The 26987-nt window shown below is 47.2% G+C and overlaps 1 protein-coding gene across 1 annotated transcript; it reads left to right on the top strand.

Moving 5' to 3' along the window:
• Positions 1-18718: 18718 nt before the first annotated feature.
• VRTN (vertebrae development associated) lies at positions 18719-20947 on the top strand. The gene is made up of 2 exons (XM_054715463.1): positions 18719-19475; positions 19584-20947. The coding sequence occupies exons 1-2, from the start codon at positions 18719-18721 to the stop codon at positions 20945-20947; spliced, it is 2121 nt and encodes a 706-aa protein (XP_054571438.1).
• Positions 20948-26987: the final 6040 nt, after the last annotated feature.

The following is a 26987-nucleotide window of genomic DNA, read 5'->3' as shown; positions in this document are numbered from 1 at the left end:
CCTCCACACAGTCGGCTGGCAATCGGCTGCCAGCAGCACTGCCAGGAATGTGAACTCAGGTCTCTCTCCAACCCCACTTTGAGTGCGAGTCTGAGGACTGACTGGGCAACTCCTTCCTCAAACTCTTGCACAATAACCCAGTCCCTGCGGTTTACCTGTTTACCAACCGGCTCCAAAATTGGACAGGCCATCCTCATCCCGACCTTTCCGATCCTCCTCGGGACTGGGCCCACGGGGCTCCCGGTGCCCTCCTAGGTGGCCTGCTGCGGAAACCTACATTTTGTTTCAAACGCTAACTCAGCAGGGCAGCCCGGGGAAAGGGACAGCGATTCCTGGGAGAAGCCCTGGCCAGATTCAGGCCTGGCTCGGATTTGCTGCTCCCTGACCCTCCTCCACCCCTGCAGGCCCTGCCCCTGTGGACTGTGCGGAACTTCAAACAAGATGAGTGCTGGCTGATTCCGACTGTGGTGCGCCACCCCTACATCAGCCTCCCAAAGCGCTCCCAACCGCCTGGGTTTGGGGCCAACACGACCGAAGGCGCCCTGTGGAGAAGAAGGAAAACCGAACCTTGGCCACCTCCAGCTTTAGAGAGAAAGTCCAGGTACAACCATGGAGAAGGTCATAGCTCCAGGCAGCCCAGCCAGCCCTGGACCTAAAGGGCCCAGTGCGTCCCGTCCCACTTCGGCTACAAGAATTCCGTGCACGTGCCCAGCAAATGACAATACAACGCACTTCCTTTGTTCATTTACCAAAACACAAAAATAAAGACATGAGTATGCAAACACTTTACCTACACATTATGTTCTGTGACTAAGCAACCCCACTTTGCGCATCTTACAGAAATGTTTTCATGTATGCAGATATGCCTCCTACACGTTGCTTGTAATACTGAAAAACTGGACACAGCCTAAATGTCCAGTTGCAGGGGTTGCTTATGTTATTGTATATCCCTGCAATAAAATATTCGGCAGCCGCCAAAAGATGCGAGGTAATTTTATGTGTATCGACCAGGGAAGAGATCCATGACATATTATTGTGGGAAAAGAAGCAAATAGCATCACAATATATAAATGTCATGTCCTTTTTGCAGCTGTAAAAAAGAAGGATCTCTTACCCTTTGAGGTAGCATGAAGGGACCTGGAGAGTATCATGCTAAGAGAAATAAGCCAGTCAGAGAAAGACAAGTATCTCATGATCTCACTTATATGTGGAATCTAATGAACAAAATAAACCGATGAACGGAAAAGATCCAGAGACATTGAAGCATGGAATAAACTGATCCATTTCAGAGGGGAGGGGGGCGGGGGTGGGGAAGCAGGAAGAGATTAACCAATGAACTTATATGCATATATGCATAGCCCATGGACAGACAATAGTAGGGGTTGCGGAGGGGGTGGGTGGGAGAGAGAGGAAGGCTTGGTGAGCAGCCAACCTGAGAAATAATACCTTAAAGAAACAGAAGGAAGGAAAGATTGATTCTGAAAGGAAATTAGGTTGTAAACTCTTTATATGAAATCTAGCCTGGCTGGCGTGGCTCAGTGGTTGAGCATTAACCTAGGAACCCGGAGGTCACGGTTTGATTCCCAGTCAGGGCACATGCCTGGGTTGCGGGCTCTATCCCCAGCGGGGGCTGTGCGGGAGACAGGCAATGATTCTCTCTCATCACTGATGTTTCTGTCTCTCTCTCCCTCTCCCTCCCTCTCTGCAATCAATACAAATACATTTTTAAAAGAAGTCTAAACATACATTATCTGCCCTGCTCTTTTGGGAGAAGAAAGGTCTGAAATGATCACTAGTCTACAAGCACTGAGGTAGTTGACATATAGCCCTAAGTGATACCAAAGTTTCTGATGATCTCTAAGGTGTTCTAGAAGACTTGACCTCTTGACTTTAGGAGGTGAAGTCTTCAAGGGCAGAACGTAAAGAGTCGGTGTTGCTGCCCAGTTCTGAAAGACACGGGCCACCACTTTGTTAGGAAACCAGGAACACAAAGCCTTTTGCACAGTCCTGACGCAGCAGAGGCCACTCAATAGGCAGTAGCTTATTCATTTCTTTCTTTTTTTTAAAAAAAAATATATATTTTATTGATCTTTTACAGAGAGGAAGGGAGAGGGATAGAGAGTTAGAAACATCGATGAGAGAGAAGCATCGATCAGCTGCTTCCTGCACGCTCCCTACTGGGCATGTGCCTGCAACCAAGGTACATGCCCTTGACCGGAATCGAACCCGGGACCCTTCAGTCCGCAGGCCGACGCTTTATCCACTGAGCCAAACTGGTTAGGGCAGCTTATTCATTTCTGAGTGGATGAGCTCAGAGATGATCTTAGTGTCTGCTGAACACCGGACACATTTACTACCTGGTGCTCTGTCATCCTCCCAAACAAGCCTTTGATATTCCATTTTATAGATGAGGAACCTGGGGCTCACCTGGGTTAGCATTTTTGTCAGAAACAAGAATTAAAAGCTAGTTCTGGCCCGGCTGGCGTAGCTCAGTGGTCGAGTGTCGACTTATGAACCAGGAGGTCACAATTCGATTCCCGGTTGGGGCAACAGGCCCAGGTTGCAGGCTCAATCCCCAGTGTGGGACTTGCAGGAGGCAGCCGATCGATTCTCTCTCTCATCATTGATGTTTCTATCTCTCTCTCCCTCTCCCTTTCTCTCTGAAATCAATAAAAATATTTAAAAAAAAAAAAAAAGAAAAAGAAAAGCTAGTTCTGCCCAACTCCAAGTTCCATACTCTGCTTACCACACTGTCACTTCTTAGGGACATTTGGGGCAGGGAGTTAACTGTTATGTTAGGCCCTCATGTCAGACTCACTCTTTAGACCACCAAAGGAAGGGGGTGTACAGCTGAAGTTATCTGGGATCTCTCCGCGTAGAGATGATAGGACATCTTCAAAGATTGTGCCCATATGCGGTTCTGGAAGGCCTAAAGTTGAAGCCAACCACGAAAGAGAAGGAAAGTTTCATCTCTGAGCCTAACGGGAAATGTTAGGGGCTTTGGGCCTGTGCTCCGTGCTGCAGATAGACCAGGGCAGAGGACCCCTCCCATCTCTACCTTCCCCTCCTTCCTCAAAGCAACCGCTGCTTACTGGTTTTCACACCTGTATTTCCTGGCTTGGAGACAAGTTTATCTTCCCACCTCAGAGGATTTGATTCTGCTCTTCTTTTTCTTTTGTTCGCTTCCCTTAAAAAAAGGAGTGTGTCCTTGGGCATTCCTACCCCTCTTCACACACTTGAATCAAATAAGAAAAGGGATTTATTGAGTACTCACTGTACCCAGCAGCGTAGGTAGCACATCAGTCCTGGAGAGTCTGTCTTGGATCATCCATTGCTCTCACCACCTGGAATCCCTGCTCCATCACCTTTGTCTCCTGGGCAGCATGGCTTCCATGCCACCTTCTCCAGGAAGCCTTACTGGATCACAGCTGATCTGTGTCCTCATGGTACTTAGACGCCTCTATTGTATGGTTTCCCATGTTCTGTCCTTGGGTTATGGCTATTGTGTGAGCATTTCCTTGAATGCAGAAACAACATTTTAAAAAATGTTTGTATTCTTCAAGCACCTAACACAGTGCCTGGCCAGTAAATAAATATATATACAGTTGTTTGCTTATATTCCTCCCAAAAAAGGATTTGAAGCACCTTACTAAAATACATAGGGTGGCAGAGATGAGGCTGAAGGGTAAGGAAATCATAGAATGAGATCTAATACCAATAACAACATAAATAATATTTGATTGATTACTTATATACTAAGCACCATTCTAATTGTTTTACCTGCATCATCTCATTTATATCTTTACTAGAGGCCTGGTGCATGAATTTGTGCACTGGTGGGATCCAGTCAGCCCGCCCCCATGAGGGATGATCGGGGGTGCGGCTGGCCAGGGTGAGGGGCCGCAGTTGTTTCGGTTGTTCCAGTTGTTCTGCCATTCGGTTGCTGGGCTTTTATTATATAGGATAATCATCCTGTGAGGTAATTACTATTAAAATGATCATTTCAGCCCTGGCCGAATAGAATAACTCAGTTGGTTAGAGCATCAACCTGATATGCCAAGGTTGTGGGTTCAATCCCCAGTCAGGGCACATACAAGAATCAACCAATGAACCTAGCCGGTTTGGCTCAGTAATTAGAGTGTCGGCGGACTGAAGGGTTTCGGGTTCAATTCTGGTCAAGGGCACATACCTCCGTTGCACGCTCAATCCCTGGCCCTGGTTGGGGCGAGTGCGGGAGGCAACCAATGTGTCTCTCTCACATGTTTCTCTCTCTGTCTCTCCCCCTCCCTTCCACTCTTGCTAAAAACTAGTGGAAAAAATATCCTAGGGTGGGGATTAACAACAAAAAAATCAACCAATGAATGCATAAATAAGGGGAACAGTAATTCAATGTCTGTCTGTCTGTCTCTCACCCTTCCTCTCTCTAAAAATCAATAAATAAAAATTTTGAAAACTTATCATTTTACATTTAAGGAAACTGAAGCACAGAGTTCACACTTTCACACTTACTAGCTGTGGGATTCCAGCACAGGCAGTGTGGTTACAGAAGCCGTGCTCATAACCATAGCCCTCAGGATGTCAGCCACAGGCATTCTGCACAGAGAGCTGGGTTCTGAACGTGGCTCTGAGGTTCCTAGCAGCCAAGGCCAAGAAGGAAAGGCATTCAATGACAGGGAATGACTGTATTCATTAGCAACAATAAACCTATTGCTTGCAGGTTTTGTGACCTTAAATCTAAAAGAACTCATTAGAGAAGACACTGTTTTCCAAACTCCCCTGGTTAATATTCCATGGGTGAAAATTGTTAAACTCCCCACTATAGGTATATTTGTTTATAAACTATACATTCGCAACTAATGAAATAATAGGTTACGTGCATTGTAATACACAAAAATAGAAATGGAGAAGAATGAGAAAAAGTATAAAAACACACGGAAATTCTGCTGAGGATCCTCTTACATACTCTCTCTGGAAGATGCGGGTCCTCTCCGAGTTCCCTGGCACAGTGGGTGGTTCTCTGCGCTGGATCCTGGCCATAGATAACAGTGGCAGACTTCACACCATCATTTCTCATAATGACCCTCAGCCGAGGCCCAAAGCTTGACACAGAATAAGTGACGGCATTTCTAGAGGGACCAAAATAATACACCTCTCTGGTTACCTGGTTTGATCTAGTAGCAACTATGTTAAAGGCTGACTAATATATATATTTTTAATGTTTTTAATTGATTTTTAAAGAGGCAGAAAAGAAGAGGGAGAGAGAATCTATGCAAGAATGAAATATTGATCAACTGCCTCTTGCACGACCCCTACAGGGGCTCGAACCCGCAACCCACAGTGCACAACCCGGGCATAGAACTGGAATAGAACTGGCAACCTTTCCATGCACAGGACAATGCCCAACCAACTGAGCCACACGGGTCAGGTCAAGGCTGATTAATATTCATTGCGACTTTTCGGTAAGACAGTCACTGTAGTAAATGCTTTATTTGCATTACCTCATTTAACCTTTATCAGAACCCTATGAGGTAATTGTCATTATAATCACCATTGTACAGATGAGGAAACTGAGTCTCAGAGAGGTTAATTGGTTCATGGAATAGAGGGAGGTTTAAATGCATGTTTATTAGATTCTGAAGCTAGCTCCCTTAACCACCACTCTCAACAGCCTCAAAAATGTTGAATACAGGTGGTCTTAAACAGCAGTTTTCCTCCTTTTACAAATCTTTTTTATTTACAAAAAGAATGCATTCCCGTGGTAAAACATGCAAACAAAACCGAAGTGTCCAAAGTAAAGCAGAGTCCTCTTGTCACAAACCAGCTCACCGCTCAGCGGGGTTCCCCCTGTTAGTTTGTTCTATTTACAAGTCTTCCAGACTTCTTTCTACTCCGCGAACACGCACGTATAGCAAATATACATTTCAATTAGATCTTTGCAAAAGTGGGCCATAGATTTATTTTACTCTGAACTTGGGCCATCTTTCCAGGTTGGTTCATGCAGATCTATTCACATCTTAGGATGGGTAACACAATTGACTACTTCCTTTCTTCTTAACATATTCTCTCTTAATTTTTCCTTTTGCTTCTTTGTTTTTTTCCTCCAGCGGACTCTCAAAGGTGGTCCTTTTTTTTTTTTTTTTCTCACCTCCTTTTCCTCCTCTCTCTTCCGCTCCCTTGGCTTTAGAGCTTATCTGATTAATAACTTTCAGACTTATTTCACTCTTTACCTGGAACACTGCGATTTTCTGTATCTTCTATTTGCTTCGTGGTCATTTTAAGCCTATTCAAAACATAGTTGGAGAATGTATATTTGTATTTGCTTGTACTCCGGAAGGAAACCAATAAAAGTCATTACCTGTGTATGGTGGTGAGCAACGGAGGGAATTTGGAATAAACCAACTAGGATCAAGGGCACCACGCCCGAGTTTAAGAACGGAGTGATTGGGATACCTTGGGGTTGGCCTATTGCGATCTTGCCTTCTCTTTATGGATGAAATAGAGGTGACAGAAGAAATGCAATGAACTTGGGGGATGGGGACCACAAGCTCTTGAAACCTTGTTTGAGTGTCTGAGGTCTACCTGCTCCCCTATTGGGGTACCTGTGCCTGTTTCCTTGGTGTGGGAGAGGGGGTGGGGAAGGTGAGGAAGTGGGGGTGGGGGAGATCAGATGGGGATGTGGGGGTGGGGTGTTAGTTATCCACAAGCTTCCTCTCTTCTGTTAAGTCCCCTGAGCCTCTGTGTGAAGTCCATCTCTCCAAAGGCACCTGGCAAAAGCCCTGCAAACAAAGTAGGCACCAATCCATGTGACCAATAACTTTGCCACACGGGGAACCTTTGCTCGCTCTCCTGGCTAAGGACAGGGGCTGCCTGCTCTCCGCCTAAATGGGAATGCTGCTTGCAGGTAAGTTTCCTTCCCTCGAGCTTCCATAAAATGATACTCCTGCTCCTCAAAAATAAATATTTAACTTTTCTATTATAAAACTTATTAAACACACCCACAGTGACAGAATAGCGTGATGAACCACCCTGAGCGAATGGTAAAATGAGCCCCTGAGATTCAATATTTATGGGCATTTTGCCATGTATTTTTTTATTCTTCTTCTCTTGCTCTGATTTTTATAAAGCAAATACTTGAGGTCCTATCATCTCACCCATAAATCCATGTATATCTGAAAATTTAGGATACTTTCTTACTTTTACCACTTTTAACAAATGTAACATTAATTCTTTAGTAAATGCTAATATCCAGTTTATAGTCAAATATACTACAAAATTAAATGACATAAATAACACCTGATTGGAGCTGCAAATGAAAAACAGAGCAATCGGCATCCGTCTGACAGCCCTCTCAATTGTGATTTGAATTGATAACGACATCTCCTTGGTATTAAATGGTTCTTCACAGTCAAGGAGTGATATCCCTGTTCACTTCAGTCCCTTAGTGAATATCACTATCCTCATTTTACTGGTGAGGAAACTGAGGGTCAGGTTTGTCTAAGAGAAGTTAGCAGAGAAGCTGAGATTCAACTCAGGTTGGTTTGATTCCAAAATCTGAGTGGTCATCTCTATCTTTTACCTTGGTAGTAAAGCCCTGAATTCTGGGTCGAGGCAAAAAGGATAAAAGAGGAGAGTGGAGAGGGAGTGTGTGTGTGTGTGTGTGTGTGGTGGGGGGGGGGGGGGGGTGAAGAAGAGAATAAGGAACAAAGAAAATGAGAGGAAATCAGGAGATTATGATGTTATGGAAGTGAAATTAGCAGCCATTGGATGTAGGGCCTTTGTGTACAGTAAGTACAACAGGTGTTCCTTGTGCTGTGGAATAAATGAGAAGCCTTTGGAGCCTCACCTCTCAGGCACTGAACTCTAGAGTGTAGACATCACCACGTCCTCAGGGCTGGAGCAAGACTAGGACACGTATTAGCAGCTCAAATATCTGTTGACAACGCTTGAGTGAATGTATGAATTAATGAATAACTGAATAAGCAAATGATTGATGAGTGATGGAGTAATATATATAAATTATTTAATAAGGCATTGTGAGCAGATGGATTCATTAAATGAAAAGACAGATGAATTCTTTAAATCGCGGTAAGAAAGAGAACGAGAGCTAAATCTAATAGCAGTGTCGTTTACTGAGCATTTTATCACGAGACCTGTGCTAAGAACTTCATAAGCAGTTTTTCACTTAATCCTCAGAGCAACCTCTTGTGTATTATTATCATCATTTTTTAAAGTGAAGAATTAGGCCTGGAGATGGGAGGAAACTTGTTCAAGGGCACACGGGCAGAGCTGGAATTTCAGCCCTGCCATTGTACTCTCAGGCTCAGACTCCTTACTACTCCGTGCTCAGTCACTGCCGGATGAATGCTTCACTCAATGTAGGACTTGTTTTTTTTTTTTGTAGCTGATGCAAATACAGATGAACTCCCATTTACACAACCCCTGGAAAGCTGTACATTTAAACAGTTAATTACTTATCTCAGCTCATTAGTTCAAGGAAGCTTTTCTATTGTATGCCCCTTTATAAGTGAAGGATTACCCCTGACTCATCTGCTTCCTAAATCTAAATTTTGTTCAAAGCAAGATACGTATTAACTAAAGATGTGTACTTGTAAGAGAGGGTTTAATTATTTCTGGGAATCTGGGATTTTTGATGCTTGGACATCTAGTGACGAGGTCCTTAATTTTGTGACACCTCATCTTAGTAGTTTAGAAAAAAAGTAAATTAAAGTTTATCATCCAGAATCCATTGAAGAAAAGACCGATGTGTTCAATGTATGCAAAAACAAAAAGATTTCTTCAGGATTAAAAAAACACACACACCACAAATTCAAAAAGATATTTCTAATTCCTACCATAGACCAAAGGCTGTCTTTATACAAAACTCTCATTAATTGATAAGAAAAAGGTCTATAACCCAAGAGCAAGTAGGCAAAAATATTCACAGGAAAGAAAACATAAATGGCTCTTAAATATATGAAAAATGCTCTCCATTATTCATAATAAAAATGTAAATTAAAACCACCCCGAGGGACTAATTTTTCACCTATTAGATTGGAAAAGATTAAAAACAATAAAAAGTGACATGCACAGTGCTGGCCAAAGGTTAAGGAGACTGAGCTCTCACACTTTGTTTTGGGGAAATAAACTGGTGCAACTTTAAGGAGGGACATTTGGTAAAATCTATACAAAGTACTACCATACATACACTTTGAAAGTATGGTTATATCTGTGCAAAATTATGTACGTGCAAGGTTACCCACTGTAGCATGGTTTATGAGCAAAAGATGGAAATGACCTTAAAGTTCATCCATAGGAGACTGGAGAGGACATTATGTTCATTGATAAATGGATTTCATATTATATCTAGAAGTCTAGATGTGCGAATACATTTGCCACCAACCACATGTGGCTGTTTGAAATGTGGCCAGTTCTAACTGAAATGTGCTTAAAGTGGAAAATGCACACTGGAGTTTGAAGACTTGGTACAAAAGATGGAATGTACAATATCTCATTAATCATGTTTTATATGGACTTCCTGTCAATGATAGTATTTCACATATATTGGTTTAAATATATTGTTAACATTAACTTCAGGTGTTCCTTTTAGCCTTTTTAATGTGGCTACTAGACAATGTAAAAGTACATGTGTGGCTTTCATTATGTTGCATTGGACAGTGATGGCTCTGGGTAAAAAAATAAAGTGAAAACAGCAAGGTGCATAAGAGTATACCGTAGACTACCATTTGTGCTTTAAAGAAAGGTAAAGAGCACTGTGAGATATTTGTTTATATACAATATATTTCTGGAATAGTGGTCTAGAAGCAATATTGGCTGCTTTGGGAGGGAGAAACCATGGACAGGGAATAGGACTAAAATTTGAACGCTGAATCCTTTTGTAAATTCCCGAATCAAAATTTACAAGCATTTCATTCATTCCTTCATGCAATTTATTTATTTTTTTATTTAAATCCTCACCCAAGGATATGTTTATTGATTTTGGAGAGAGGAAGGGAGAGATAAAGATCCATTGATATGAGAGAGAAACATCAATTGGTTGCCTCCCATATGCACCCTGACCTGGGATTGAACCCCCAACCTGGATATGTGCCCTGATTGAGACTCAAACCCACGACCTTCCAGTGTATGGGATGACATTCTGACCAACTGAGCCACAGCGGCCAGGGCTACAAGCATTTAAAATAATGTTATTATTTATGTATCATTTAGGTATATGATATATTATGCATATATAAAGTATATTATTTAGTCAAAAGTAGTTTAAAAATGTTTAACAGAGTGAACATATGCATAGAGAAACTAGAAAAATATACATGCATATATGCACAGGAAAAGATGAAAATCACAGAAAAAGAACTGGCAGATAAGCAGTTAGGAGAATGTGTTAGGGAAAGAACAAAATTTGCTACATTTTTTACTCTGTACCATTTGACTGTTTTGTGAAAAGAATGTTTAACTTATATAAGTCAGTCTAAGAAGAAAAACTAGATTAGAAAGAAATATACCAAAATGTTCACAATAGCTGTCTTTAGATAATAAAAGTACAGATAATTTTTTCTTTCACTTTATTTTAAACTTTTGCCAATCATTCTAAATTTTCTCAGTCTATAAATAAGACTTACTTCGGTAATGGAATCATCAACAAATCACTGTAATTTCTTTTAAAAATACTTCTAAAGATTCTATTAACCTTTAAAATTTTTTAAAATGATCTTCATTGCTTTTTAAAATGATAGCAAGTAATGCAGACTCCATATGAAATGTCAAATGACAAAGAAAGATATAATGCGGCCAGAAAAAGTATCTCCTAATTCCATTTCCTTCTACAAGATAACCGCTAATCTCTGAAGCTTTTAAAATACTGCCTTTATATTAAGAACTTAAAAACATTTCAAATTAAATGGAGAGGCTGAGAACTGGGATCTATTTGCTTTGTGCCAAGCACAGTCCTAAATGTTTTAAATGTGTCCTTTCAATGAATCTACCCAATAGCTCTGCGGGGTAAATGTTAAGCCCCAGGAACCTCCACGTCAGGGCCCTGAGAGTTTGAACAATTTGCCCAAGGCCACACTCCAGTAAGGGGCAGGGTTGGCATTTAAATCCAATTCCAGGGGATGTCCAAGCCACTGCCTCAGGGGACTGCCATTATGGTGGGTGGGGCTGGAGTGATTCTAATGCCGGGGTTGGACTTGAACTCACTTCTGGCAGCTCCCTGGTCCAGTGCTCCTGGACAGTAGGTGACAACTGTAGAATAGAGCTCATGCTAGGCCGAGAAGAAAATGCTAATAGTGGAGCTGGGGCATAACCGACATTGGGGGCCATTTTACACTGGGTTGCCAGGGGCATGGTGATGAGGAGGAGCGCTGGGTGATACTGGAAGCCCGGGTGGGAAGCAGCTAGCCCCGCACTCCAAAGGGTTAACGTCGGGCAGGAAAGCCCCTGGGGGGAGATACCACGGAAGGCTGCAATCCTTGGCTTTTACCTCCCCCACCAGCGGGGACCAGGCCGGCCGATAGGATTGGTTCCTCCGGGATTATCTGAGGCCCCTGGGTTGAGGTGAGCTGTGGGGACAGAAGCCCCAAGTACCGCTTCTCCCCACCTTCATCTGGGGCTCAGAAAGCTAGGGGTCCTGGGATAGGCGCCCTGGCCCAGGCACACTTAGAGAGGAAGCGGTGTTGAGCCCCCAGCCCGGGCGATGCTCAGAGAAAGGTGGGGATGGAGGCCCTGGAGAAAGTGGGGCCTCTCCGGAAGGGAAGGGGCCTGCTCCAAAGCCTCCAGCCTCCCTGACCTGCAGGGTCTGGGGTGGGGGAGCTGCCTCAGGAAGAGATGCATCTTAGAGGTTCCGAGAGCCCCAAAGTCTCTAACCCATCATCCCAGGCCAGTTCCTGGACTCCAGCTTTGCTCTCCTCCCTCTTCCCCCAGCCTCCCCTGGCCTGGCCATGGGTTTGCTTTTCCTTGGGATTTTCTATCTAAACCTTCTCCTCCCCTTCCCCTCCCCCCAAACTCTTTGGAAATCTTTAAACACTTTCAAGTTTTCCCTGGGCAGTTTGAGGTCGGTTGGAGAGCGAAGTCAGGGCGCTTTAACACCCCCAGCTGGGGAGAGTGGATGAGACAATAGCTGCTATCACTTTACCATTGGAAGTGACCCCCGAATTTGCACTTCTTTCATCTCGGGACCGGAGCACTTGAGAGTCGGCGATTTCCTTGGTGGGGGGGAGTGGCTTAAACGGATTCTCCCCCGGCCAGTTGGCTGTAGGCCTCCTTGCTCCATGGACAAACCTGAAACCAGTTCTGAAGTGAGAGTGGCTTTCAGCCGGGGATGCTGTCCGCAGGGTGACTTAAATGTCCCACGCTGGAAGGTGGAGAGAGAAGTGGACGCCCCCCGGGCTCTGGGCTACCATTGAGGTCAGTAAATGAGGATGTTAATTCAAAATTAGGAAGGGTGAGTGCCTGTGTAGCGTGGAGTCCCCAGGGAAACAAGGGCTGGCCTTGGAATACTGAAAAGCCCACGGATGGAGGAGTGACTTCATGAAGATGCGTAAGCCTGGATGTGTGTGTGTGTGGAGAGGGGAGGGGAGGCATTGTTTCAAATTCTTTTCTCCCCACCCCCACCCCCACCCGCCCGCCTATCTCTCCTCTCCACCCTACACAATGGTCTGGCCTCACCTCCTCCCCGAGCTTCCTGAGTTGGGTCCGCTGTCCCAGATGCTCTGGGCAACTGGCTCTCTCCCCAGGCACCCGTTGCCTCCTGGCACACCCACGAGGGACTGGTTGCTGGGCTGCACTTCCCCAAACCCTTTCAGACATGTGTCCCACGAGAGCAACTCTCCTTGGGAACTCCCAGGCTGACCTGGTAGCCTCAATGCCTGCACGGAGCTCCCAGGTGCTCCCGCTGCCCTTGCTGGGAGGAAGTTCTTTGGGTCACAGTCGCCTCCATTAGCCAGCCCCTGTGCTCCCCCCACCTTTCTGGGCCTTCTGGCCACTGGCCACTGGGGAGGGAGCCAAGACAAGACGGCTGGCCCTCCCTCGAGTTAGTATCTGGACTGTTAGGCTAGTAGTGTGACCAGGGGAGTGAGGGCAGGCCAGAGAGGCACGGAGCCAGGCCCCGGGAGCTGCCTAATGGCTTATCCCTCAAGGCTGAGGCCTCTGTGGTGCTTGTTGGGCCTGGTTGACTAGAGAGACTGCAGGGCCAGCTTTATGTGGGACAGGAGAACGTGGGTAGAGGGTGGGGAGAACATAGGGTCCTTGGTGAGCTACCACAGAGCCCGGCGTGAGGCTGGCAGGGAAGCAGTTTGTTCTAGAGGCCAGAGGAGACTTACAGCATTGGTCAGCAGATCCTTTGGCCCTTCCTTCCCTTGCCCTGCCCAGGTCTCTGGCTCATCCCTTCTAAAATGCAAAGACAGAGGCCAGGACTGGGCTCTGAGACCCCATCTGCTTTCTAAGGAGCCTGGGGGAGGAGGAAAGCTGGTCTTTGGGAAGGTGAGGCTTCATGTCGGTTTCATTCCTCGGCTCCAGAGTCCTTCCAAGGTGCTAAGATGCCGGCTGGATGCTTTCAGGACACGCTCCTGTTTTATTCCCTTCCCACCTCAAGCCAGGGGAGCCATCATGCCTTTTCAGATTCCTTCCAAGAGTTGCCAGGGCCGGGGGTGGGGGCGCGGGAAGGGGGACAGCTGGGCAAAGCCCATAGATTAGCTCTCATTCATTTTCTGCACCTAACTCATGAATACACCTGGCAATCGCCGAGCTGCTTTGCATTGCACTTCCAGGAAATCACTGCTGAAAGAGACTAGCACCTGAACCCCATCCGCCTTGTCTACTTAAGGATGATTGGCTTCCCCGCAGGGCTTCTAGCCTTTTCCACTGCCCTGTTCTCTGGTGGTTCAGACCCTCTCGGTTAGATGTGGCCTGCAGAGCCTCTCCAGGGAGCTACTTTTCTCAGCAAGCTGTTGAGGAAAACAGAAGCAGGGTATTCCATTCACCTCCTCATACCACTGTGGGTAAGAGGAAAGAATGAGGTAGGGTGGAGTAGGGTGGGACTGGGTCTGGGCCTGTAGGTAGGGTGGGACAGGACAGAAAGGGGTGGGGTTTGTGCAGGAGGAAGTGTGCCATATCTGGACTTTGTGTTGGAAGGTATCTGGATACTGTTGCATGAATTCAGGTAAGTCGACCTTACCTTTCTGGATCTCAGTGTCCTTATCTGTAAAACGGCCTGGTTTGTCTCAAAGCTCCAAGGATCCCCGTGTTTCTGATCCTTTTGGATGATGTGTATTTTGGGGTGACGTATCCCCTGGGTGGTGGGTTTCAGTGGTTGGGAGGGGAGCTCTGTTCAGATGGCTAAGCTTTCGTAGTTTTAATAGCTGTGGTCTTGGGAAAGTTATTTAATTTAATCCCCAAGCCCCTGTTTCTCCAGGAAAAGCCATCCTAGCGCTGGTTGCAGGTGTGTTGGAGTTGCAGTTCACAGGGAGGAAGGGGGAGAGCCACATCCTGGGGAAACAAAATGACCTCTGAGAAGCCTGAATCCAAACGCTCGCCCACGTGAAGGCCACAGAAACTTGTCATCATGAGGGAACATTGTAGGAAGGAGGCTCACCGAGTGGAAGGGCAGAAAGACTCACCCACACAATTAAATTAATTGTCCCCTTTTATTCCCCCACCCCCGAGATTTTGGTTGAATTACCAGAGTAAGCAGTAGGTAGGCGGTGGCTGTTTTCATAATTTTGTTGACAAAGTAGCCAGGGGAGCGCTCATTTACATGCAGCTGTATAGCAGCGTTAAAAAAAATCCCGGCATCTTTGCTCGCCAGAACGAAAAAGCTCTTCTGTGTGTACAGTTTGCACTTCAAGGCAGTTTTTTTTTTTTTTTTAAATTACATATGAAAATGCTCTCTTCTTCACTAAGAACCAATAGGAAATTTATCCCCTACTTTTCCAAAGAAAAATAATTTTGTTTTTTAAAGTACATCTAAAGTACATAGAGGATGAACAGATTAAAAGTCCAATTCCAGAGCCAAATAATATGATCCAAATAGAAATTTGGTGAGAGGTTAGACCAGATTTGTCACAATAGGCACATTTAAAAAAATCTACAGCTGAGAAATTTTATCTAAAAGTGTTCCTGATGACCAGTTTTTAAAAAAGCTTATTTTTGTGTGATTATCAAGTGAAATTCTGTTGACACTTTGGTGCTTTTTTTGGTGCTTTAAACACCTTTTTTGTTTCCAACTTTACTGAACCATCGTTTACACTCAAGCACATCCTTTTTAAGTGTAAAGTATGATTAGTTGACAAGTGGATACAGCCAGTTTTTTTTTTAAAGAACCTCATTCTTTAATATATTTTTATTGATTTCAGAGAGGAAGGAGAGATAGAAACATCAATGATGAGAATCATCAATTGGCTGCCTCTTGCACGCCCCCCATTGGGGATCAAGCCTGCAACCCCGGCACGTGCCCTTGACCAGAATTGAACCTGGGACCCTTCAGTCTGCGGGCCGACGCTCTATCCACGGAGCCAAACCAGCTAGGGTGCAAACACAGTTTTTATTTTATTTTTTAAAGTATTTTTATTGAGAGGAAGGGGGAGGAAGAGAGAGATAGAAATATCAATAATGAAAGAGAATTATTGATCAGCGCCTCCTGCACGCCCCACACCGGGGATTCGGGGCCCACACCCCAGGCATATATCCTGATCTCCTCCTGGTTCCTAGGTCAACGTTCAACTACTGGAGCCACGCCGCCGCCGCGGGGTCCAGACACCATTTTTAAACCGAAGACTAATCTAAAGCTATTGATTGAATTCTATGTTCTCTATGAGAACAAAGGTCTGAGAAATGGTCTCCCTTTAAATTTAAAAACGGTCTCCATAAAGGAATATTACTTTGCTTTGCAATACAACGCTGAAAACAGGCCAGTAATTGTAGTGATTAGTTTGTGCTGAAAAGGTGGCTGGCAGTTGAAACTAGATGAGATGAATCACGGGCCCTAGAGAGCATCTGGTCTCAACTACTGGCTGTACCACTTGTGTGACTGGGCAAATTGGGTGGGTGAAGTAAACTAACATTGATGATCTCAGTTTCCTCACCTGTGAATTGGGGATAATGGTATTATTACCTTAACTTGTGGCCGTCGGGATTGGGACAGTGCAGGGCAAAGAGCAAATGCTCAGTAAGTTTTAGTTATTAGATCCGTGTCAGCACAGTGGCCAGGCCGACACAGCTGCTGCCCCTTTGAAAAGACTGGCTTGTTCCGGGGCAGCAGTTCTTAAGCTCTTGGTCTCAGGACCTCAGTGTGCTCTTGAGAATTGAGGACCCCGAAGAACTTTGTTTATATAGGTTACATCTGTCAATGCAGATTGCATTCAAAAGTAAAAAGGAGACATTTAGAAAATATTTATTAAAAAACAACAAACCAGTTTCATAGGAACAGTATATAGTTTTAATGAGAAATAACTTTTCCGGAAAAGAACATTATTAGGAAAAATTCATTCTTTTACGTTTCTCCAAATCTTTTAATATCTGGTTTAATGGAAGATGAGTAGATTGTGTCTCTATGTTTGATCTGTTGTGATACATTGTTTTGGTGGAAGTATATGAAGAAAATCCCATTTCATCCAGATATATGGATGGAAAGAGGAAGGCTATTTTGATAGCTTTTGTGGGTATTCTTTGATAACTATATCAAAACTCGACAAATAGTTTCTCAAAGCTTAGTTATAATGTAGAATCTGAAACAATATCCATGAACTTTTTGTACCCTACTATATTAAAATCCTTTGCTTTCTTTTATACTTTGTCTGGATCTTTTACCTGTGCATGACTTTGTAACCACCCAATATATTTGGGAAATATAATTCATTGAGTGATGCAGATCTTCAAATGTTGACAATTCCATTATATGTATAAAAAGTTACATTTATAGCCGAAACCGGTTTGGCTCAGTGGATAGAGCGTCGGTCTGCGGACTGAAGGGTCCCAGGTTCGATTCCTGGTCAAGGGCATTTACATTGGTTGCGGGCACGTCCCAGTGGGGGATGTGCAGGAGGCAGCTGGTCGATGTATCTCTCTCATCGATGTTTCTAACTCTCTATCCCTCTCCCTTTCTCTCTGTAAAAAATCAATAAAATATATTTTTTTAAAAAAAAGTTACATTTATAGTGTCACCACTGATCAGAAAAATCTTTAGGATACAGGTTTCTAAAATTCTAATCTTCTTTTCCTCCTCCTCCTCCTCCTTTCCTCCTCCCCCTCCTCCTTTCCTCCTCCCCCTCCTCCTCTTCCTCTTCCTCCTCCTCCTCCTCCTCCTCCTCCTCCTCCTCCTCCTCCTCCTCCTCCTCCTCCTCCTCCTCCTCCTCCTTTGAGTTTTTATGAGTTTCCTTGAGCCAAACTGATGACAATTGCCAGGAAGCAACATCTCAAATGTTCCCCAAAATTCTAATTTTCAAATGAAAGCTCAAAATTTCACTGGCAGCAAATGGTAGTTTTCCTTAAAGTGACAGGCTCACTTTATCATTTTTGAGAAAATGTCTACTAAATATACTCGCCTAGAAGACTAATGTCTCTCAATCTTCCTTTGAAGTAAAATGGTAAAATAAGAGCAGCTAGTTCATCATACAAGTGTCATATGAGACCTTCAGTGTGTGGCAGAAATGCTGTGTGTGCCCCCCACTTTGTCACTCCCAATATTGAAAAGTTGTGTTTTTAAGGGTTGTGATTTAAGAAAAATAAGCTTTATGGCTTCATCAAGGACATTCTCTCTGTATTTTTTAGAGTGGGAGGGAAGGAGTGAGAGAGAGAGAGAAACATCAACGTGAGAGACACATCGATTGGTTGCCTCCTCTACAGCCCCCCAGTCGAGGCTGGGGATCAAACCTGGGACCCAGATACTGCAACCCAGGTATGTGCGTGGGCTGACACTCTAACTACTGAGCAACGCTGACCAGAGCAATCGAGGACATTTCTTGAGTGAACCTAGCTTTTTGTTTTTTTCCTAACTGCAACCGCATGGTGGTAAAGCAGGTAATGACTTTTAGCACAATTTGATTCATACTAAGGTACCGCCATTTTAATCAAGTGTTTATACAGTGAAAAAGGCAACTATCTTAGTGTTGGCTTAGTATATCTTAGTATTATTATGAAAATAGCTTAACTTGCAGACCCCCTGAAAAAGTCCCAGGAACCCCAAGTATGGTCCTTGAGAATCACTGTTCTAGGGAAAGACAGGGCAATTTTGGCTACATGTGATTGTAAGTCTTTACCAGGTACAGAGGTACAGCTTTTATGGCTGTCCTATATAATCTACATAGTACTAGATAATACTCGAATATATAATACCTAACACTTCTACAGTACTTCACAATGTGCCAGGCACTATTATAGGGGTGGATATAAAAGTGTGTGTGTATCTATCTATGTCTCCCTCCTTTCCTTTCATTGTTTCATTTATACCTACAACAACCCTATAAGGTAGATTTTTTTTTTTTTTAAACACAGGGAAAGAACCTGAAGCTTAGAGAGTTAAGTGACTTCTTCAGAACCAAGAAGACCAAGCTCTTGGTACCCCTGAAGGACGAAATAAACCCTGGGAGGAAATGGGGGTGGGGCACATTATCTCCAGGGAGAAGGTGCAGGGCTGGATGGGGCACCCTTGCTGGTGCCGTCTGGGTCCTTGTCCTGACCTCTGCTCTCTGCCCTTTGCCCTGGCAGGATGACATCCCGGGAGCAGCTGGTGCAGCAGGTCCTCCAGGAGCTGCAGGAAGCCGTGGAGTCCGAGGGCCTGGAGGGTCTGGTGGGCGCTGCTCTGGAGGCCAAGCAGGTCCTGTCCTCCTTCACCCTCCCCACCTGCCGGGAGGGAGGCCCCAGCCGCCAGGTGCTGGAGGTGGACTCGGTGGCCCTGAGCCTGTACCCAGAGGATGCTCCCAGGAGCATGCTGCCGCTGCGGTGCAAGGGCGAGGGCAGCCTGCTGTTCGAGGCGGCCAGCCTGCTGCTGTGGGGCGACGCCGGCCTCAGCCTGGAGCTGCGGGCGCGCACCGTGGTGGAGATGCTGCTGCACAGACAGTACTACTTGCAGGGCATGATCGACTCCAAGGTGATGCTGCAGGCCGTGCGCTACTCCCTCTGCTCCGAGGAGTCCCCCGAGATGACCAGCCTGCCGTCCGCCACGCTGGAGGCCATCTTCGATGCGGACGTCAAGGCCACCTGCTTCCCTAACAGCTTCTCCAACGTGTGGCACCTGTACGCCCTCGCCTCCATCCTTCAGCGCAACATCTACTCCATCTACCCCATGCGCAACCTCAAGATCCGGCCCTACTTCAACCGCATCATCCGGCCCCGCCGCTGTGACCACGTGCCGGCCACGCTGCACATCATGTGGGCTGGCCAGCCCCTGACCAGGCACCTCTTCCGCCACCAGTACTTTGCCCCTGTGGTGGGACTGGAGGAGGTGGAGGCTGAAGATGCTACCTGCCTGGCCTCTGCTCCTCCCGCCCCGGCTCCTCCGGCTCCTCCGGCTCCTCCTGCCCCTCCTGCCCTTCCTGCTCCAGTTCCTCCGGCTCCTCTGGCTGCAGCTCCAGCTCCAGCTCCAGCTCCAGCTCCAGCTCCGGCGCCACCGCCAGTCAAGACCCCGGAGCTGCTCACCCAGGAGCCTGGCCTCAGCTACTCCCACTTCCGTGAACGCTACAGCGTCACCAAGAGCACCTTCTACCGCTGGCGGCGGCAGTCCCAGGAGCACCAGCAGAAGCTGGCCACCCTCTGCTCGGCCAAGCATGTCCTGCAGGACAGTGTCCACCGTGGGGGCCTCATGTCCCTGCAGCAGTTTCTCCAGAGGTTCCCCGAGATCTCCCGCTCCACCTATTACGCCTGGAAGAACGAGCTGCTGGGCACTGGCGCCTGCCCGCCCCTGGCCCCCAAGGAGGCGCTGGGTGTGGAGCAGCAGGAGAAGCTGCCAGAGGAGCCGGCTGCCCAGGGGCTGGGGTGCTCCATGCTGCCTGTGTCAAGCCCTGGAATGGTCCTCATGCAGCGGGCCAAGCTGTACCTGGAGCACTGCATCTCCCTGAACACACTGGTGCCTTATCGCTGCTTCAAACGCAGGTTCCCTGGCATCTCCCGCTCCACCTACTACAACTGGCGCCGGAAGGCCCTCCGGAGGAACCCCAGCTTCAAGCCGGCCCCGGCCCCCTCCACAGCCCAGGCTCCCCAGCCAGCAGCATCTGTTGGGGAAGAGGCTCTGCTCCCTGAGAAGGGTGAGGTGGGAGAGGGGCCAGGGAAAGCAACAGGTGTGGGGGGGTCACCCACCCCCCAGGAGTTCCTGCCCCGGAGGATGCCCCTGTCCCGTCAGCAGAGGCGTCTGCGCAGGGCTGCCCGCAAGCAGGTGCTCAGTGGGCACCTCCCCTTCTGTCGTTTTCGCCTCCTCTACCCTAGTCTGTCCCCATCCACCTTTTGGGTCTGGAAGAGTCTTGTCCGCGGTTGGCCCAGAAGCCTGTCCAAACTCCAGACCCAGGCTCCTACCTCGGGCAAAAGGGGGGTGCAGGAGGCTGAGGCGAAGCGAGAGGAAGGGGCTGGCAGGAATGTGACAGCTGCCACGGCCCCAGCTGCAGCTCCTCCAGGGGAGGATCCAGGGGAGGCCCAGGGGGGTCCTTCCAGAGAGAGGGCCCTGCCCGACGGGGCCACGGCCCAGGGATGGCCCCACAGCGGGTCTTGGCCCAGCCACCCTGTGGCGGCGGCGGCAGGTGGCAGGGACAGCCAGGCGCTGATGATGGACATGCTCGCCACCACGAAGTTCAAGGCTCAGGCCAAGCTCTTCTTGCAGAAGTGCTTCCAGTCCAAGAGCTTCCCCTCTTACAAGGAGTTCAGCGCCCTCTTCCCCCTCACCGCCCGCTCCACCTACTACATGTGGAAGCGAGCTCTGTACGACGGCCTCACCCTGGTGGACGGCTGACCGGGTGAGGCGGAGGGGCTGTGAGGAGGGGGACCAGTTTGGAGAGGGTCAGGGACCCGAGTTGCCCCTGGCTTGGCCAGGATGCGCTTTGTTCTGGTTCCCACAGTGTCTCCCCTGAACCCAAAGGCAGATTTGTGTTGTTTCTTGGCTCCAGGGCAGAGAGAGCCAGACATCAGCCGCTTGGTCTGCTGCAGAGAGTCCCAGGACCAGAGGCGTTCTCTTCAGTTGTTTGCCCTTCTTATTTTGATTGTGTCTTGGTTTTGGTTTTTTATTTTGATTTAAGTGGGTTGGCTGGGCCCACTTGGCTGGTATTGGAAGGTCTATGTGTTGGGGGGAGGTCTGGAAGAGGGTTGGTTAGCTAAAGCTGCTTTCGTTTTGTTTTTTGTTTTTCTGGGGACAAAAGGAGTATTATAGCATGGCCGTCTGCCTCTTGGGCAGAATATGCATCTTCAGTTCCTTTTGGGACTTGGCACTCTCCTTACTCAAATACATTTCCCTAAGGAGCATGAGAGATCAAACGTGGAGCGGGGCAGTGGCTTCTGAGTGGCATCCCCATGGGAGAGGGAGTCAGGCTCAGTGTGAGCAGAAGCAGGATGTCTAGGAAGAACAAGGGCCTCTGAGGGCTGGCTTGGTCCTTGCAAGCAGCGTGGTCAGGGTTGAGGGAGAGGCGCTGAGCCTCTGCTTGCTGGTGCCTGGCCCATCGGCGGTCCTCTGCCGGTCGGGCTCGCTCTTGGGAACCCCTGTCTTTGCTGAGCCTCTCCGTCAGAGCCTGTGCCCCATCTTCAGGGAGGGACCACACAGTGGCCAGGCAGGTGGAATACTTGAATTTGCATTGTCCAAGAATGAAGTTGGAAAACTAAAGAAATAAAATGAAATAAAATGATGTGGTGCCCACAGCCCTTGGTCTCTGGTATTTGTTCTGCTGGGATAAAACTGCCCATTCGCACATTCTCCTTGAGTTTAAGGGGTCTGAGAGGGATCATTTTCTCTGTCTTGCTGGGACACACCTAGGTCCAGGGCTTGGAGAATGAGGGGGCTGATTCTGGGCATTCTGTTTAGAATTGGATTGAAAAGTGGGTGTTCTTCCAGCTGGGGGCGGGGCTACAGCTGCCTGGAAACTTGCCTCCCAGCAAGGGGAGAAAACTGGCTAAGTGCACTAGAGGCCAGGCCAGGGAGAGGGTCAAGGCTGCCATGAGCCCAGGCAGGATGGGCCCAGTCTTTGATAAGAAAACCGAGAGATTAGTTTGCACGCCCCTCCCTCCAGTGGGGCTGAGCTTTACGGCCAGACCTTCGCTTGCTGTCTTCCATGTGGTTTGGGGGAGCCGTCCTTTGTTCTGCTATTTTTCACTCCCACATCCAATCCATCAGCAAATCCTGTTGACTCTGACTCCAAAATATGCCTAGAATTCCCGCTCTCATGCTGCTGCCATCATTTCTCCTGGTCCACATCTCAGCTTCCTACAAGTCTTCCTGCTTCCACTCTTGCCCCATATAATCGGTTCTCTATAGAGCAGCCTGAGAGATCTTTAAATAAAATCTGATTCTGTCCCTTTTTTGTCTAAAACGTTGAGTGGCTTCCCTTCACTCAGAATTCTTTGCACTGCTTTGCAAAGGCCTTCGTAATCTGGCCCCTGACTTAAAAAAAAAAAGTTTTTATTGATTTCAGAGAGAGGAAGGGAGAGACATAGAGAGAGAGACATCAATGAGAGAGAAACATCAGTTGGCTGCCTTCTGCACACCCCCTACTGGGGATCGAGCCTGCAACCTGGGCATGTGCCATGATGGGAACTGAACCATGTCCTCCTGGTTCATAGGTCGACATTCAGTCACTGAACCATACGGGCTGGGCTGACTCTTCAGCCTTCTCTTGTGCCACTCTTGCCCTTCACTACCGCACTGGCTGCCTCTGATCTGGAACATGCTACACTTGGTCTAGAATGCTTTTCTTGAAGTTTTTCTTGTTTATATGATTATTAGTCTCCCCTCCCCCCATTAAAACAAGCCCTCTCCATGAAAGGTAGGGCTTTTTCTTGGCTTGCTTTCACCACTATATTCCCAGCAGGAAGATCAGTTCTTGGCACATCATAGATGCTACAGTCCATTCAAAGAAGGAATGAATGAAATCCAAACCAATCCTACTCCCTAAGTATTTCTCATTGACCATTTTTCTCCATCCACGTTGTCATCCCCTAATCTAGGCTAGCAGCTGATCTCATCACTGATACGTGAATGGTTTTCAAATGGACTCTGCTTCCACTCAGACTATCCCATTTCATCCTCCTGACAAAGGCCAGAATGATCTAACTAAAATCTTAACCCATTACTGGATTTCCCGTTGCCCTCAGCACAGAATCCTGGCCCATGCCTACGTCTCAGGCTTATTTTCCCCCCTGAACCCTCACTCATTTTATCTGTCCCATAATGCTAACCACATATTGCCAGTGAACCCCCAAGCAAGTTACTTTGTAGTCCCTTAACTTTCAGCGAAGGGACTGGACTGCTGCTCCTACCTGGCTTGCAATGACTGCCTATAGCCAGAAGGTGGCAATCTGATGCAGCAAGAGACAGATTCAGGATTTCCAGTAGGCACAGCTGTTTCCAACCCCCAATCTAGCCCCCTTGACTGGTTTGGCCGTCAGAGGGTGGCTCCAACCTTGCTTCTGAGAACTGCCCTGCTTGGGGCTCTGTATTTTCTTGTTTGTTCTATTCTCCGCTCTCTTCGAACCAAAGCAGATCTGATGGCAGGAACAGTGTTTCACTAGGGCAGTGGTCGGCAAACTCATTAGTCAACAGAGCCACAGTTTGCCGACCACTGCCCTAGGGGGTCTAAAAACCACCTGGATGGACGACCCTGGGGGAACTTGCTAGTAGTGGGGATTCCAGGGCCCCACCCAGATCTACTGATTCTCACCTGAGACACTGAAGAGGGTGAGTTACTTAGCCTTGCTGTGCCTTGCTTTCTCCACCTGTAAAATGGGGATTACAGTGATGCCTATATATAATATTGTACCTTGCTAGATGAGCATTTGCTATTGGTAAAAAGGTGGTCTAGTTTGAGAACCCCTGGATTTTTAGGAGGAAGCTAATGCCTAAGGAGACACTTGCTCAGGGTAGGTTACATCTAGATTTAAGACACTCCTGTCCGAAAACCGATAGGTCTTTTGTCAGAGACCAGCACTGAGCCCCAAACCCGTAGAGAGATAAGATAAAACTGATAAGTCAATATTGATTTGGACAAGGTTTTATAAGTGTGATTAAATTATATAGAAAAGCAGGGCTATTGTTTTTTTAAATAATCTGCTTAGAAAGACAGAAACACATAAGCAGTGACTATATTTGCTAAGAATATTTCATGCTGGTTTTGAAGTTGACATTTGTTGAAATTATTTGTATTTTTTTGCACCAACTTTTATCTCTGATGCACATGTAGAAATGCCATTAAAATGAACAATGAATAAAGGGAGAAAACAATATTTGAGGTTAGCTTTATATTTCCCAACATCTTGTGCTCTTATAAAGTTACACTGGTTCTGGCCCTAACCGGTTTGGCTCAGTGGATAGAGTGTCAGCCTGTGGACTGAAGGGTCCCAGGTTCGATTCCAGTCAAGGGCATATACCTTGGTTGAGGGCACATCCCCAGGAGGGGGTGTGCAAGAGGCAGCTGATCGATGTTTTTCTCTCATCGATGTTTCTATCCCTCTCTTCCTCTCTGTAAAAAAATCAATAAAAATATATTTTAAAAAAAGTTACACTGGTTCTGTAAATTTTGAATATAAAAGCTTCACCATAAAAAAGCAATCCGGTAAAATGTGAATAATTTAAAAATATTTTTTTTATCTATGCATTTATCCCCTGGGGGCAGGGTTCTGTATTTGGTGGAGGTCATATTGTCTACCATAATGCATGAAGCTTCTTAAATATTTATCTGGAGTCCAGCACGCAGGCCTGTGGGTAGCTCTTGGGCCCCAAGCATCCACCTCATCTCAACTGCCCCTTCTGGAGGGATGTTCCACCAGCACCTCAGTCTCACCATCTGGCAATCTGGGCCCAGGCTCCCATTTCCCACCAACCTGTTCTCTATTTTCACCCTGGCTGCTGCCAGCATCAGGTTACCAGCTGAGCTGGCCAAGAAGCGGGCACCATCCTAGAATTTTCTCTTCCACATCTCCATTCCACCAGGACCCTAGGAATATTGCACGGTTCATAGGATTCCACGCTGCTGGGTTATCACAGGAAGAGAATTTGATTGGTCCAGGCCACCCCACTCCTACCACCTTTCCTCTGAGCGCAGCTCTCAAGCCAGGTCATAAGTGAGGCCACTCTCCTGCCCAAGTCTGGTCCAGGCTGTGGCTGCATCAGCTTTTCTCACAAAGGGCTCTGGTAGATGTAATAGGCTCCTCTCCAGCAACCCACGATAGGCTGAGCCCTGTTCTATATAAACTGAGGATACAGAGCCATTTGGCCTCAGCTCTTGTCCTCACAAAGGCCTTGGTTTACTGGCAGCTGTGGTCTGACACAATATGATAGAGGCTTCCATATGGAATGCACAGAAAGGCACCGTGGGGTTGCAAGGAAAGCATATGCTGGCTTGGGCATCTCATAGTTCATCTTGACACCCCTCCCAACTTGGAGCTTCCTGAGGCCAACTCCGCTCTGTGAACAGTAGGCTGCCTGAGGGTCTCTGGGAAACGCCTCAATTATTTCTCGGATGATCCTGGTAGCTGACTGTAAAATACCTCGGTTTGGTGGCTGTGCGGGAGGATGGGAAGCTGAGGGAGACGTGCTCTGACACACGGCAGCTGTTAGGATGGGGCTGAAAGGCCTAGGGGAGCCAAGCTGGGGAATGTGTTTCAGGGGAGCCTCTGCCCACCCTGGGTGCTGCCTGCCCCCCTCACTGGCCTGATTTCTACAGGAAGGTTCTAGTGTGATTTCTCCTTCCCAGCCCTGGCTGAAAACACCCCAGGATGCCTATAGAGTGTCACTAGCGGGTACCTCAATGTTCCCATCACTGGTTTATCTCATGGAAGAGGAGGAAGGAAGCTTTCAGGGAGATGAGGAGTGTCAGAAAGTAGGTTTAATGGTATAAAAAAAGCTTCCGTAGAAAATGGCTTTGAAAATAGCATGAAATCCACTTAACTCTGGCGGCTCCTCCCTGCCAGGCAGAGAAATCTTGGGTGGGTGGGGGGACCTAGATAGGAGGACAGCCAGGAAGAGACTGGGCAGGCAGCTGTTCATGGGTCACCCTCTGCCTGAGGGGACCATGGGATGGCAGAGGACAGGCGGGCTGCAGGGCATCCTCCTCATTGCCTCTTCTGTTCCAGGCACAGCCCTCAGGATGCAGGCTGGGGAGAGGCCAGGGTCGGGCAGGAGGGAAAGCACAGCCTGTCGGGAGTGGCTTTGTGGTCCACTTGCCCCAGCCCAGCCTGGCTCAGGAGTGCCAATGTGGTTTTGTGGGCTGTGCATGTTGACAGTCAGCAACGCTCAGTTTCTAGGCCCCCTGACTTTGGGCAGAGCTATCTGTTGTCATTTAAGACAGAATTGGGGGGAAATGAGGGCTGGCTAGGCTGCATAGCAGTGCCCAAGACAGGTGCTGATGACTGTGGATTCCACCGATCCTCAGACCTCACCTTCATGGGTACAGGAGGAGGCTGGTATTTTTGGGTTAGTTAACCCTCCCTCCCTCCCTCCCTCCCTCCCTCCCTCCCTCCCTCCCTCCCTCCCTCCCTCCCTCCCTTTCTTCCTTCCTTCCTTCCTTCCTTCCTTCCTTCGTTCCTTCCTTCCACATTTGTTGAGGCCTGAAGGTGAGGGAGAGCAAGGTTACAAAGCTCAGTAAGACCTAGCGCCCCCTAGAGTTGTTTATAAACATTGACTACATAACTGGTTCTCAATCCTAAATTCAAGGATTCTCAGGGCAGCTAAGTGTAGTTTCCAATTTTATGTCTTCTTTCAGAATTTCAGATGACAACCTTAATTCATTTCATTCAATAAAGACAGAACCCTTTTACAATGATAATTTGCCACTGAAAGACATCTCTATGCA

Source organism: Eptesicus fuscus, chromosome 5, assembly GCF_027574615.1.
Source record: "Eptesicus fuscus isolate TK198812 chromosome 5, DD_ASM_mEF_20220401, whole genome shotgun sequence".
NCBI lineage: Eukaryota > Metazoa > Chordata > Mammalia > Chiroptera > Vespertilionidae > Eptesicus > Eptesicus fuscus.
The sequence above is the reverse complement of the archived record's forward strand: the minus strand, read 5'-3'. Positions and strand labels throughout refer to the sequence as shown.